The 12981-nt window shown below is 44.4% G+C and overlaps 1 protein-coding gene across 1 annotated transcript in view; it reads left to right on the top strand.

Moving 5' to 3' along the window:
• Positions 1–12283, top strand: part of LOC146813494 (uncharacterized) — a 131364-nt gene extending 119081 nt beyond the window's left edge. Inside the window, exons 4-5 of the mRNA XM_085620290.1 lie at positions 9636–10124; positions 10275–12283. Of these exons, the coding sequence (XP_085476416.1) occupies positions 9636–10124; positions 10275–11344 (1559 nt within the window). The 3' untranslated portion in view covers positions 11345–12283. The remainder of the gene's footprint in view (positions 1–9635; positions 10125–10274) is intronic.
• Positions 12284–12981: the final 698 nt, after the last annotated feature.

Below are 12981 nucleotides of genomic sequence, written 5' to 3'. Positions count from 1 at the left end.
AGGAGTAAAAACGGGGCATCGTTTCAGAACCAGCTCTTTGCCTCCCAAGATTGACTAATCGGTCATCGTATTACCGGCGCTGAAGCTTGGTGAGATCGGCGCATCTCCTCGACTGTGTGACAGAAACCAGCGCATTGCTCGACGCCTCTCGACTCCAGCACCCGACTTCGGAACTGACGTTTTGCTTTCACTGCGTGGATAAGATCAGTGCATCTTGTTGCATGCGACCAGGAAAGCCACTTTGTTTACAGGGCCTGCGTGGGTCTTGTAGCCAGCCTCCAAGCGGTCGGCCCGAACTATCACTTTGGCCCAAGTCCAGCACGACCTAAAATAACCTTTTTAGAGCTACATGCTTCTAAGAGCTTTATTGCATTTATTCTACTAAAATTCAATATCTCAAATTCCATACATTGGATTTTTGTTGTTTTTGTTTATAATATTATAATCTGTTGTTATTAACCTGTGTGGAGTGTTTTTGTGGTGTATTTATTGTGTTACTGTGTGTTTGTGTTGCACAAATACTTTACACATTGCCTATTTAGTTTTTAGCCTGACTGCTCTGTGCCAAGCAACCAGAGGGTGAGCACAAGAAAACCTTTAGTGTGTATCTTACTTACCCTGACTAGAGTGTTGGTTCCTGCCTGGCGAGCGTGCATACCTCCACCAACCAGGAATCTCCATTCTAGCACTGAGGGATTGGGGAAGGGATGATAGGCAGCAGGGAAAACAGCCTGCTACTTACGCCTGTAGCTACCATTTTTGCAGCAGGTGCAGAAATATGCGGGTCTCGCAACACCCCAATTATCAGGAGCATTGTTTTTTGGTCAGTTTCTGTTTGTTTGGCATATTTCCTCCTTTATAGGTGTAGGAAGGTAGGATCCTTCTCCATGGTTACCCCCACTTTTTGCCTGGTGCTATGGTGGTTTTTGACTAGCCTGACTGGGATCCTGCCAATCAGGACCCCAATCTATCTGCTTTCTCCCTAAATTGTTGTGTTCAGTACTTGGGTGCATCCCAGAATGGATGCTGGGGTACCCTTTTCAGTCCCGAGTATCTGGTACCCATGTACCCAGGGCAGAGGTAGCCCTGAGGTCTCCCATGGGCTAAAACATGTATTATGCCACCCATGAGAGACCATTCAAAATGGAACTACAGGCCTGCCATTGCAGCCTGTGTAAGTTGGTGCATGCACCACTTACTAAAGATATAGGTTTACTATATCGAAGGGTCATTCCACTTAAAACCTATAAGTCACTCCTATAGCAGGCCTTTGCAATCCTGAAGGCAGGGTGCTTGGTTCTAAGTGAGAGGGTGTCCCTGCATGAGCAGGACACCCCTGCAGCCTACGGAGTCCATTCTCCCGGGTTGTCAATGAAGCAGCAATATACTATATAGAGGAGCACCACGTAATTACGCGATGACCATCTCGAAACTGGCTGCAGCGAATCATATCATGTTTGGTATCAAACATGTTGGAATCATACCCCCACACCGTAAGATATGATTCCAAGCACTGGAAATGCCCTCAGATAGGCTCTCAGTGTTCCCGGTACCAACTTTCTTCACCCGGACAGCACAAAATGGTTGCTGCCAACCAGAGACATATTTCTGCCCTCCTGCTGCTAAGCCAAGCTTGAGCAGGGGAAGGTGGAACAATAGGCACCCTGTCACAGGGACGTGGGACCACCTCCCAGACAGGATTTAGTGTATTAGGGCTGGATGGGGGCACTTGACAGCACCAGAAAGTCTGCATAAGGGCACATTTGGTGTCCCTGTGCATAGTCTAGTTCAAACCAATCCAGGGAGCCGTTGGCTCCCACTCTGGCACGAACCTGGACAAAGGAGATGTAAGTAAACTCCCCTTGTCCAGACCCTCCCCTGAGAGGGTTCCCTGAATCATCCCAGCCCTTTCCTTAGGGTACTTAAGGGGTTACCTGGGTGTAGGTCCCTAGATTAGTCATGGGATAAGACTCAGATCAGACACCACTGCACTTCTACCGTCTGGGAACTCTGGACTTTGTTTGGGCCTGACTTCGTGTCCATTCCAGTCTGCTGCATCATCTGTGCCTGTGCATCATACAGGAACCTTCCAAGGCCTGGGAAGCATCAAAGACACCTGAAGGAATCTCCCTTAGAGTGAAGGAGTCACTCCCCTGCATTTGCAGGCACCGCAACTAGGCCGACCGGTCTGCAGATCACGAGCTCCTCCGTACTCCGTGGGCTCTGCGACACAGGTGGTGGTTTTCCTTTGCTCCCGAGGCCTGCTCTACCCTCTTACCAAGTTGAGGCCAGTGGTCCTTGTGGGTTTTGCAATAACCAAACCCCTGGGTACTGCGTCCAACTTGCAATTGCAAAGGCTTGTTGGTCTCTTTGCAAGAAGATCTTCGTGTTCCAAGTAGCCCCAACCTCGAGCATCTCCTGTGACCAGAATCTTCAGCCACACCGCATCGTGCGCATTGTAGCTTGCAGCTTTTGGTGAGCTGCTTGAGGTCCTCTCCCGAGTCCAGTGCCTCTGGCCTGTGGGTCCATTTGAGGGCCACCTTTGTTTTCTTCAGGCTCCCCTGCTTGCTCGGGGCCTGCCCTGACTCCCCTGCTTTTGGCGAGTCTCCTGGACCTTGCTGGTCCTCATCGTGTACTTTCTTGACTTCCTGGGTGGGCTGCATTTGCCAAGTCTTGTTGGTACTCCTGCCGGACACCGACCCCTCAGCACTCGACATTCTTCGTGGGACAGCTCGTATCCAGCTCCTGATCATCCTTGGCATCGTCTGGTCCCCACAGCTGCAGAGTCGAGGTCCTCGTCATCTTCTCTGAAGCACCTGACATTGTGGGCATTCGCCTACCAAGCTCCTGGTCACTCCTCAGTGACCCAGACTCTGTCCCCTCTGCTTTCAGGTACTCCTCGACAAAAATCCACGTATGGATTCCCACAGACACTTTCTCCACTTCCAGCAACGGCACTTTCCTGAAGTCCTCCATTGGGTTCGACGGTGGTTCCGACACCACTTCACCCCTATGCACCCGGCTTCCCTGGTGTAGGTAACATGGGTACTAGGGTATCCATGAGTGGGGTGGCTCTTCAACCTTCTGTCTTCCAGGGGTTTCTTCAGGGTCCACTGGGAAGGATCCAAACGCGACTTACACGTAGAGTTGTACGGAGCCCGCTGTCGTGTTCCCACACTGCACGTGTCCTCCGTGGGGTCCCTATCTACTTACCTTGGGTAGTTCCTTGGGTCCCCAGCGATTCTACGCCCTCTCGACATTGCCCTGACTCGAGTTGTGGTTTTTATACCACTTTTTTAGTATATGGTTTGGTCTTCCCCTGGGGCCCACTGTGTATTACTGCTATTTACTGTGATTTATTTGCTAAAGTATTGTGTGCTTTGTGTCTATATCCGTGTGGGAGATACTGTAACGTACTAGATAGTGTTATATAATATATACATATTTTTATCAATACTTTGTGTGGATCTTTACTATAAGATTGCATTCTGGTAAAACAAACTGCTTTACACTCCTTCAAGACTAAGCCTGGCGGCTGCTCTCCACAGCTACCACTTCAAGAGCTTTCTGTGGATGTCTAAGACCTCTTAAATCACCATAAGGGTTGTCTGGACTGGTGCAAGGTGCCCACTTACATTAGTGGACATCATATACCAGGCCAGCTTCTCACAATAGGTATTGCTTTTTGTGTGAATTATGAGCTACAGAAAAGGTATCCTTGAAATTATCTCATAAGCCCTGCCCCTTTCACTTGCCTAATCCTATCCATTAAATGTTGATGGGGAGGGCCCGACTTCAAACTGTTTGTTTTGCTCGAAGTCTCCATAAACAAAATGTTTTGAAGACCTCTGTGCTAGAGCACGGCTCTATCCAGGTGTATAACTAGGTAATCTGCTAGGGTGCAACTTAAGTTTCCAGCCATTGTTCGAGGAATGAAAGCATGTCATGTCCCTCTGCTTAATCAAGGACACCAGCCTGTGAGGTCTTAGATTGTGCCCTCAATTTCCTACATGGTTGCAGTTGTGATATAGTCGATTCGGTCTCTTTGACGCTGTCAGACAACTTCCCATGTTTGAATCCCAATGCGTGCCTTATAGACGTGAGTGTTTCAATAATTCTTTCCAGTTTGGCATCTACTGGTGTTGGTTTTTCAGCATCTGTATCATCTTCGCTTTCTGATGACAGATTTTTTAATCAGTTACTTTTTTCTGTACCTTTATTCCACCCAATGGTGGTAACTCTGCTAGTTGTATAATGTGGTCTGAAGGGAGAGGGATGGGGGTGCTTGGTGTTTAAGCTTCTGGCACCCTGTGGTTTTCCAGTGAACTACTACCTACTCTGGGAATTTCTTCTTTTTCGGTTCGATTCCTCCTTGGGAGGTCCCTTGTCACAAGTGCCAGATTAATTTCTGCCCAGGTGTTTATCCAACCCAGATTTGTTGTATTTTCCAGCCTAGTTTTAGCTGCGCTTTGTGGGCGGTTTATCAAGGAGACTTTATTTTGTCCCCTTCCTTCTGGCCTCTTGCTGAGATGGGAATTATGGGTCCCTGGTCAATGTTTGGATGATGTCCGAGCTCCCAGCCACGTTCATGAGGTCTTTTCCATCTTAAGCTGCTTCTAAGCCCATTCTGTGCTGCTTTGCCTCTCTAGGGTGCCACAGGCTTCTTCTTTGCCACAAGGCTGCAGCAAAGTAAATAAACTTCTGTGCTGGGTGGTACCAGATCAAGAGAGCTGCCTCCCCTCCACCCACAGGTCGGGAGCCACCTACATTCACCGCTGACCAGGGAAAATGCTGTTTCACTCGCTGGGAGAGATGCCATCCCAAAGGACCGCTATCCCCACATACCACTCTTCTCTATAGTTCTCACACATCATGTCTGTCTTTTGATGTACTTCTTAAAATCCATATACCCACAAAACTACTATCAGGACTGGGTCTATTCCTGTCCAAATGGACGGTATTAGGATTTATTGAACACAAATAAAACATGGAAACAATACATTAACATAAAGTGAACAGGGCGTGACGGGGTTTCTGGAAATCAACAGATTTCCTTAACTCAGGCATGTAACTTAAAGTGACTTTTAAGTGAAAATAGGAAATAACAGTCACAATAAAAAGAACATCTTGGACTCCGTATAAATCATAAATGAAGGTAAGAATTAAGACGTGGTTGTCGACGACGTTTAGATCCCCAACATCGGTTATGGGATCATCGTCAGGACTAATGAATCAAAAAGTGCCTGAGAAGTTGCCTGGATAAGGTAGGGGAGAGGGGTAAGCGGGATAAGGTGGGGGGGGGGGAGAAGAGGGAAGGTAAAGGGAGAAAGTTATTAGGGAAGTAGGGTGACTGGTAGGGGGTTTGCGCTTAAATCAGTGTGAGCAATAATGAATTAATCGCGGGTGACACATTCCATGCTGGGGACCCAGTGTGGTGGGTTGCAGGCAGCTCAGTCTAAACTCATATGCAGAGTTAGGTGAAGGCGAGGCAATTTACGTGTACGTGATCCAAAGGTGACTCTTATATTATGCAATAGGTGATAAGGAGAAGGATCTTACTATAGATGCAGTGAGTAAGACACAATACAAGTGGAGAGGAACAATGTCCTAACCAAGGCTGATAGATCCAGCGCGGACTTCGAGGTTCCTGGTAGATTGTCAATTGAGAGTCACGTGCAGAGGATCAATGTCCTATCCAGGGCAGCTAGTGTGTGCGCGGCAGGTCGACTAGTTAAGGAAGGTCAGATAAGGTGGTGATTAAGAAGATGGCAGAGGTACCAGAGGTCACACGACCAAACATGAAGTGAAAGCGTGAGAGCGCTTACCGAGATAAGGTCGTAGGGGGAGAGCAAGGTCTCAACCCCAACTAGATCTGTAGGTGGGTGTGGATAGGTACTGGCAGTGCGTGATAGCTGCAAAAAAGATTGGCAATGCATGAGGGTCTGTGAAGCTAGCCAGGTTGTAGAGGAAACAAGTACGTGGTATCATGCTGTACTTACCCCGCTCGGCATTCGGGGAGACCGAAGTCAGGGAATGAATTCAAGGATGAAAGGCCTGAGGGGTGGAAAAGGGAGAGAAAGCGCTTAAGTACGAGCGCACGCGGAAGTGAGGCCCGAGGTCCTGCAGACAGCTGGTATACGATAAGAGAAAGCTAACGATCTTACCTGCACAGTGGCCGCGAGGATCGTGGTCCGGAAGTGATAGAACGAGTGCTTACGCTGCGGGTCGATTAAGTATCAACGCGTGATTGTGCTCATGCACGTTGGCGTAATAGCTAGAGTGGCATTCACCTGATTTAGCCCGGCTAGAGATGGGCGCCATGGTGGGTGAAGTACGCTGTTAGACGGTAAAGCGGAGAAGGGGGTACGAAGAGAACGGGGTTTGGAAATGAGTAAAGGTTGAACCATTCCCATTCATCTGTAGTAGAATATACAGATAGTCACCAGTATATACATGTAACGATATTGCATGAGATCAAGACAGAGTGACCCAATTAAAATTAGAACATTGTGTAGCATTCTGATTCAACATTAGTGGACTTAGAAACCAGTCAACAGCATATAATTGTCACGATATGGCATAGGACTAATAAAGTGTGGCCAATTAAATTAGGACATAAGTATATAGGTACAGTTATATTAGGCGCAAATCGGTGGCGCACCAACGTTGGTAATCGTGGTGCAATAGCCGTATTGTCATGAAAGTAAAGAGGAAAGTCATTCTACTCTTTAGATCAGGTTAGTCCAGTCCTCCATGCAGTTTAATCCAGTAAGGAGACAATGCGTAAAATCCATTTAAATTCCTCCTTGTTTAGGATACCACTGATGTGAGAGTTACGGGGTGGTGATTGGATCACATTAATTACTTGCCAACGCAGGTCGTCTTCGGTATGCCCCTGGATGGTAAAATGTTCCACAAGTGGCGCCTTGGGCGTTTGGCATGTCAGGCGGCTCCGGTGTTGATGTATTCTGATTCTGATTTTTTGCGTAGTTTGCCCAATATAGATTAAATTGCATGGGCATGTGATTGCATATATAACATTTTGAGTGTTACAATTGGGGAAATTGGTTAAGGTTACATCAGTGTTTGCATACGCAAATTTTCCAGCATAGAGTACAGGCCAATGTTTTAAAATACATTTCTTGACTGAATTAGAAATTGGCGAGAATGTGGTGACACATACAGTCTTCTCATCATATTTTCTAGCTTTTGGGGTCAGGAGTGTTTTGCGAGGACAGTACCACGTGCACTTCAGTGAGTTCTTGACGAGTTTGCGTGGATAGCCTCTATTGGTTATCTTTTTCGAGAGGTTTTGTGCTTCTCTGAAGTAGTCCTTTTTATGAAAACAATTGCGTCTGATGCGCAGAAATTGTGACTAAGGTAGGGAATCTCGCAATGCCCGTGGGTGATGGCTATTGTAGGCAAGTAGAGTGTTTTTCTCAGTTGGCTTGCGGTAGAGGGTGGTGTAGAGCCTATCGTTGTCACTTATGATTAATAAGTCAAGGAAGGCCGCCCTTTTTTGCTATGTGTTAAAGTGAATTTGAGACCATTCCAATGGGCATTCAACCATTCCTGGAACTGAATAAGAGATTCTTCAGATCCTTTCCAAATTAAAAAGATATCTTCTATTTACCTTCTCCACTCCAAAACGTTCAGGGCAAATGGGTTGAGCGCGGGACAAAATCTTGTTGGTTTCAAGCCAGTCCATTGATCCTCTCCACGTGACTCTCAATTGACAATCTACCAGGAACTTCGAAGTCCACGCTGGATCTATCAGCCTTGGTAAGGACATTGTTCCTCTCCCCTTGTATTGTGTCTCACTCACTGAATCTATAGAAAGAACCTTCTCCTTATCACCTATTGCATATTATAAGCGTCACCTTCAGATCACGTACGCGTACATTGCCTCGCCTTCACCTATCTCTGCATATGAGTTTAGACTGAGCTGCCTGCAACCCACCACACAAGGGTCCCCAGCATGGAATGTGTCACGTGCAATTAATTCCTTATTGCTCACACTGGTGTAAGCGCGAACCCCCTACCAGTCGCCCTACCTCCCTAATAATTCTTTCTCCCTTTACCTTCCCTCTTTTCTCCCTCCCCTTCCCCCCTTTATCCCTCTTACCCCTCTCCCCTACCTTATCCAGGCAACTTCTCAGACCTTTTTTGATTCATTAGTCCTGATGATGATCCCATAACCGTTGTTGGGGATCGAAACGTCGTCGACAGCCACGTCTTAACTCTTGTCTTCATTTATGATTTATACGGAGTACAAGATGTTCTTTTTATTGTGACTGTTATTTCCTATTTTCACTTCAAAGTCACGTTAAGTTACATGCCAGAGGAAAGGAAATCTGTTGATTTCCGAAACCCAGTCACGTCCTACTCACTTTAATGTACTGCTTCCATGTTTTATTTTTGTTTAATAAATCCTAATACCGTTCATTTGGACAGGAATAGACCCAATCCTGATAGTAGTTTTGTGGCTATATGGATGTATTCTTCTTGAAAGGGACCGCTGTCTCTAATACCTTACTACTACCCTTGGTCCCTTCTGACTATAAGGGTCCCCTTGTTCTGTGTTTTATGTACTTTTTTTATTAGCATAGACGTTATTTCTTTATGATGTGACTGTATCTTAGATCAGTCGTTCTGCAATCTGATTTTTAGCTGCCGGTCTCCGTGAGCGGACCAGGAAGAGTAGCTGTGCCGGCAATAACTGTCAATTGATTCACGTTCTTTACCTTCACAGACTTTCAAACCCCAACTGTCTCTGTGTTCCTATGAGGGAAGTGACTCGTACTCTTATTCTCAGCACGTACACACAGTGTCTTTGTAGTGACAAGATGAGATCATTAATGCTATTTGTGTTTTATTGTAAATGCAGAAACTAACGGAGAAACTATTTTAAACCAACAGGCATTAAAGCTTGAGCAGACACTGATACAATGACGCCTTTGTTAAAGCACGAGAAGAATGACACTGCAAAAAATGTAATGAAAAGCATGTGAAGATGCACCAGAAACGATATTAGAAGGAACACGCAGTCTGAAAATAATCAGGAACTGAGAGATTTTAAGTTACAGAATGTGAAAATGGTTTGAATCATCCGTCAAATGCGTGGTCACATGAGAACCACCCACGAGACAAGACAAATCTACTGAATGCCTGCCTCTTTGGAGCTATATATTTTCTCCCATTACCTGTTTGAATTCCTACTGAAATAAACACTATTTGGAGGCTAATGTGCAAAATATCACAACCAGAAGGGAGTTCTACATGTGAGAGAAGCATTTGAATTATAAATTGTCAGTGCACATAATGTAAGAGACCTCACTAGCCACAGTCAATTGAGTTTACTATGGAACTCAGAGCTTACTATCCACCTTTGGCTGAACTCACTATCCACAATCAACTAAGATTACTGTATACAGTCGATAAACTTACTGTCCAAGGGCACAGTGCTTATTATCCACATCTAACAGAGCCTCAGCATTTGAAGCCTATTAGCCACAAACAATAGAGATCGCTGAGTTTCCTAGGGTGCCGGAGCGTACTATCCTCTGTGGACAGAGCTTACTATCCAGAGTTTACAGACCTTCCTAAACACAAGAAAATGACGCTGAATAAGAAAGTATATCAGTGCTCTGAATGTGACAAAATGTTCAGGTTAAAGCACCAACTTATTGTCCATGAGAGAACACATACAGGTTATAAGCCATACGAGTGCTCTGAATGTGGAAAAAAGTTCAGTACAAAAGCCCACCTTACCTACCATGAGAGAACACATACAGGTTATAAGCCATACCAGTGCTCTGAATGTGGGAAGTGCTTCTGCCAGAAAGGACAGCTTTCTATCCATGAGAGAACACACACTGGCGAGAAACCCTACCAGTGTTCTGAATGCAACATTTGTTTCACTGCTAAAGGCACTCTGACTGAACATGAGAAAACACATACAGGGGAAAAACCTCATCAGTGCAATGAGTGCGGGAAAAGGTTCAGACAGCTGGGGGATCTTAAAGTTCACATAAAAATACACACAGGAGAGAAGCCATATCAGTGCGGTGAATGTGGGAAAAGGTTCACAGCAAAGAAGTCTCTCTCATGCCATGAAAGAATCCATACAGGCGAGAAACACTTTCATTGCACTGAGTGTGATAAAAGATTTTATCTTAAAAGTGAGATGAAGAAACATTCAAGAAAACACACAGGTGAAAAAATATTTCATTTAAAAAAATACAGGACAGACAACACTGTCCTTAAAAGAACACACATGGGTGAAAAGATACATGTTTGCAGTGAATGTGGGAAAGGATTTAGGCGTAAGCAATGTCTCGCCCTCCATTTAAGAGTGCATACGGGTGAGAAACCTTATCAGTGCTCCGAATGTAAGAAAAGCTTTATTACTAAAGGAATGCTTACTATCCATGAGAGAAAACATACTGGGGAGAAACCTTATCAGTGCTCAGAATGCAGTAAATGTTTCAGTTCTAGTGTTAATCTGAAAATTCATGAGAGAATTCATACAGGTGAAAAACCGTATCAGTGCAGTCACTGTGGGAAAAGTTACAGTCAATCTGGAAATCTACTTAAGCACAAAAGAATACATGCAGGAAAAGAAAAACTGCATCACTGTCCAAAATGTGAGAAAAGCTACTTTACCAAAGCCTATCTTATACAACATGAAAAAACACATACAGGCGAGAAACCATGTCAGTGCACTGAATGTGGGAAAAGATTCCGGGATAAAGTTTATCTAATCCGACATGAACGAACACATAATGGTGAGAAACCTTATCAGTGTGCTGAATGTGGGAGAAGCTTTGGTACTGTATCAAATCTTAATGTCCACAAACGTTGTCATAATGGAGAAAAACCTTATCAGTGCGGTGAATGTGGGAGAAGCTTTGGTACTGTAGGAAATCTTAATGTTCACAAACGTTGTCATAATGGAGAAAAGCCTTATCAATGCACCGAATGTGGCAAATCTTTCAGCCGTAAGCACCATCTTACTAGTCATGAAAGAACACATACAGGGGAAAAACCTTATCAGTGCACTGAATGTGACAAAAGCTTTAGCCATAAATTCATACTTACTGTGCATCAGAGGACGCACACTGGTGAAAAACCTTACAGCTGTACTGTATGTGAAAAAAGATTTAACCATCTGGGAGATCGTTTGAAACATGAGGGAATACATTCTGTTGATAAACGTTACAAGTGTACGGAATGTGGCAAAGGGTTTACCCAGAAAAAATGTCTGACTTCTCATGAGAAACAACATATGGAAAAGAAGCAAAGACAAGGCATTAAAAGCTACAAGTATAGGATGGAAAACTGAAGGTTGAATATGTTTTCTATTCCTCATAATGCAGAACAGCATCTTCAAGAATCAAGTCTAAAAAAACTAAACTTGGGCGCTTACAAGGATGTCATCCCCAAAGATGATAGATTTCAAGCCGTTCTGTGATCATTTTTATATATTTCATATATATTGGTTAGTCTACATTTTTGGTTTTAGCTTCACTTATTCACAATGTATGGCTTTAAATGAAAATGCTTTAATCATACAACAGTGAGATGCTTGCTCTGAGATATTGTGATAATAGTGATTACACGAGTAAGTGATTCTAGATGATTTTTGAACATTTGTATCTTGGCTTCCCTGTTATTTACTTTCAACAAACTGCACATAAAGTCTAACAGAAGTACGTAAGAGACCGAGAGGAGACAGAAGCGCAGAAGCGCTAGTTGTTTTTTAACCTGATCTTACAACAATTTCTGCACATAAGGTTATGAAAGCTCTGAACACGTATAGTGCCCTGAGAGGGCGTTGGACTAGACACGAGGAGATGCTGCTGGGGCACAGCTGAGACCGTGCTATCAACAACTTCCCTTTCAGCGGATTAAGCTTCTGCACATTTCGTCTGAGTTCAGGTGATTAAAGGACGCGGGCTGTAACTCTTTCTGCCACCTAGAACAGAACTCTTTTTGTTCTGCCAAGGTATATGGAAGTTGCTTTCAGGCAGGTTCTCTAATATGACTCCATAGGGATTTCCTCTAGTACTAAGTTTACCCTAGGCAGATGCAGGAGGGGTTGGGAAACTGACTTATGAAATTCTAAAATATATGTTGGATTTTAATAATCATGTTGCAATATTTCCTTCTTTTCTGTTTTCCTGTACAGATATTGGCTGCTTTCCTGATTGTTTTTACAGTTACCACTATACATGTTGTGTGTAATAGGATAGGTTTTTAGCTTTCAATAAAAATATATAAATGCTTATCCAGGTGTGAATTCTTGAGTGTGTTCATCTAGAGGAGTGGTCTACAAAATGTGGAGCGTGACCCCTGGGGGTCCGTGGCTCAATTCTGTAAAAGGGACGAATGCCTCAGGAAAGAAGTGTAAATAAAGATGGCCTGGAAGTGCTGTCTTCTTTATTTGGTGGGTTTCCAGGCTGTCTTCATTTACAGATCTTGAAGTGCATGAAACGTATGGGCACTGTGATCTGGAGGGCCATGGGGGCACAGGTCATTGAATGTGACGGCAGGGTCAAAGGATTGGCTAAAAAGAACAAAATATTCTGTACATATTTTGTTATTTTTTTCTGCACGTAGCTGCTTGTAAAGTAACCTGAGCACAGTGAAATGAATAATAAATGCAAGTTCAACATTTTATGATTCTTTGCAAATAACTTAATTTGCCTGCGCAAAACAAATGAATGTGACCGTGTGTAATGTAACTGGTGCTCATGTGAAGCACTCCAGTACCCTCAGGTCAAGTTTGCACTATATAAAACTCAACAAAAAAAAAGAATCAGTGAGAAATGAACAATCTCTTTTGGTTAATGCACTCACTGCAGAGGTGTGTGTGTGTGTGTGTGTCTGTCTGTCTGTCTGTCTGTCTGTCTGTCTGTCTGTCCCCGTCCCCGTCCGCAGAAAGGCACAGAACTAAATCCTAGTTGGTGTTGTGTGGAA

This window comes from Triturus cristatus, chromosome 7, assembly GCF_964204655.1.
Source record: "Triturus cristatus chromosome 7, aTriCri1.1, whole genome shotgun sequence".
NCBI lineage: Eukaryota > Metazoa > Chordata > Amphibia > Caudata > Salamandridae > Triturus > Triturus cristatus.
The sequence above is the reverse complement of the archived record's forward strand: the minus strand, read 5'-3'. Positions and strand labels throughout refer to the sequence as shown.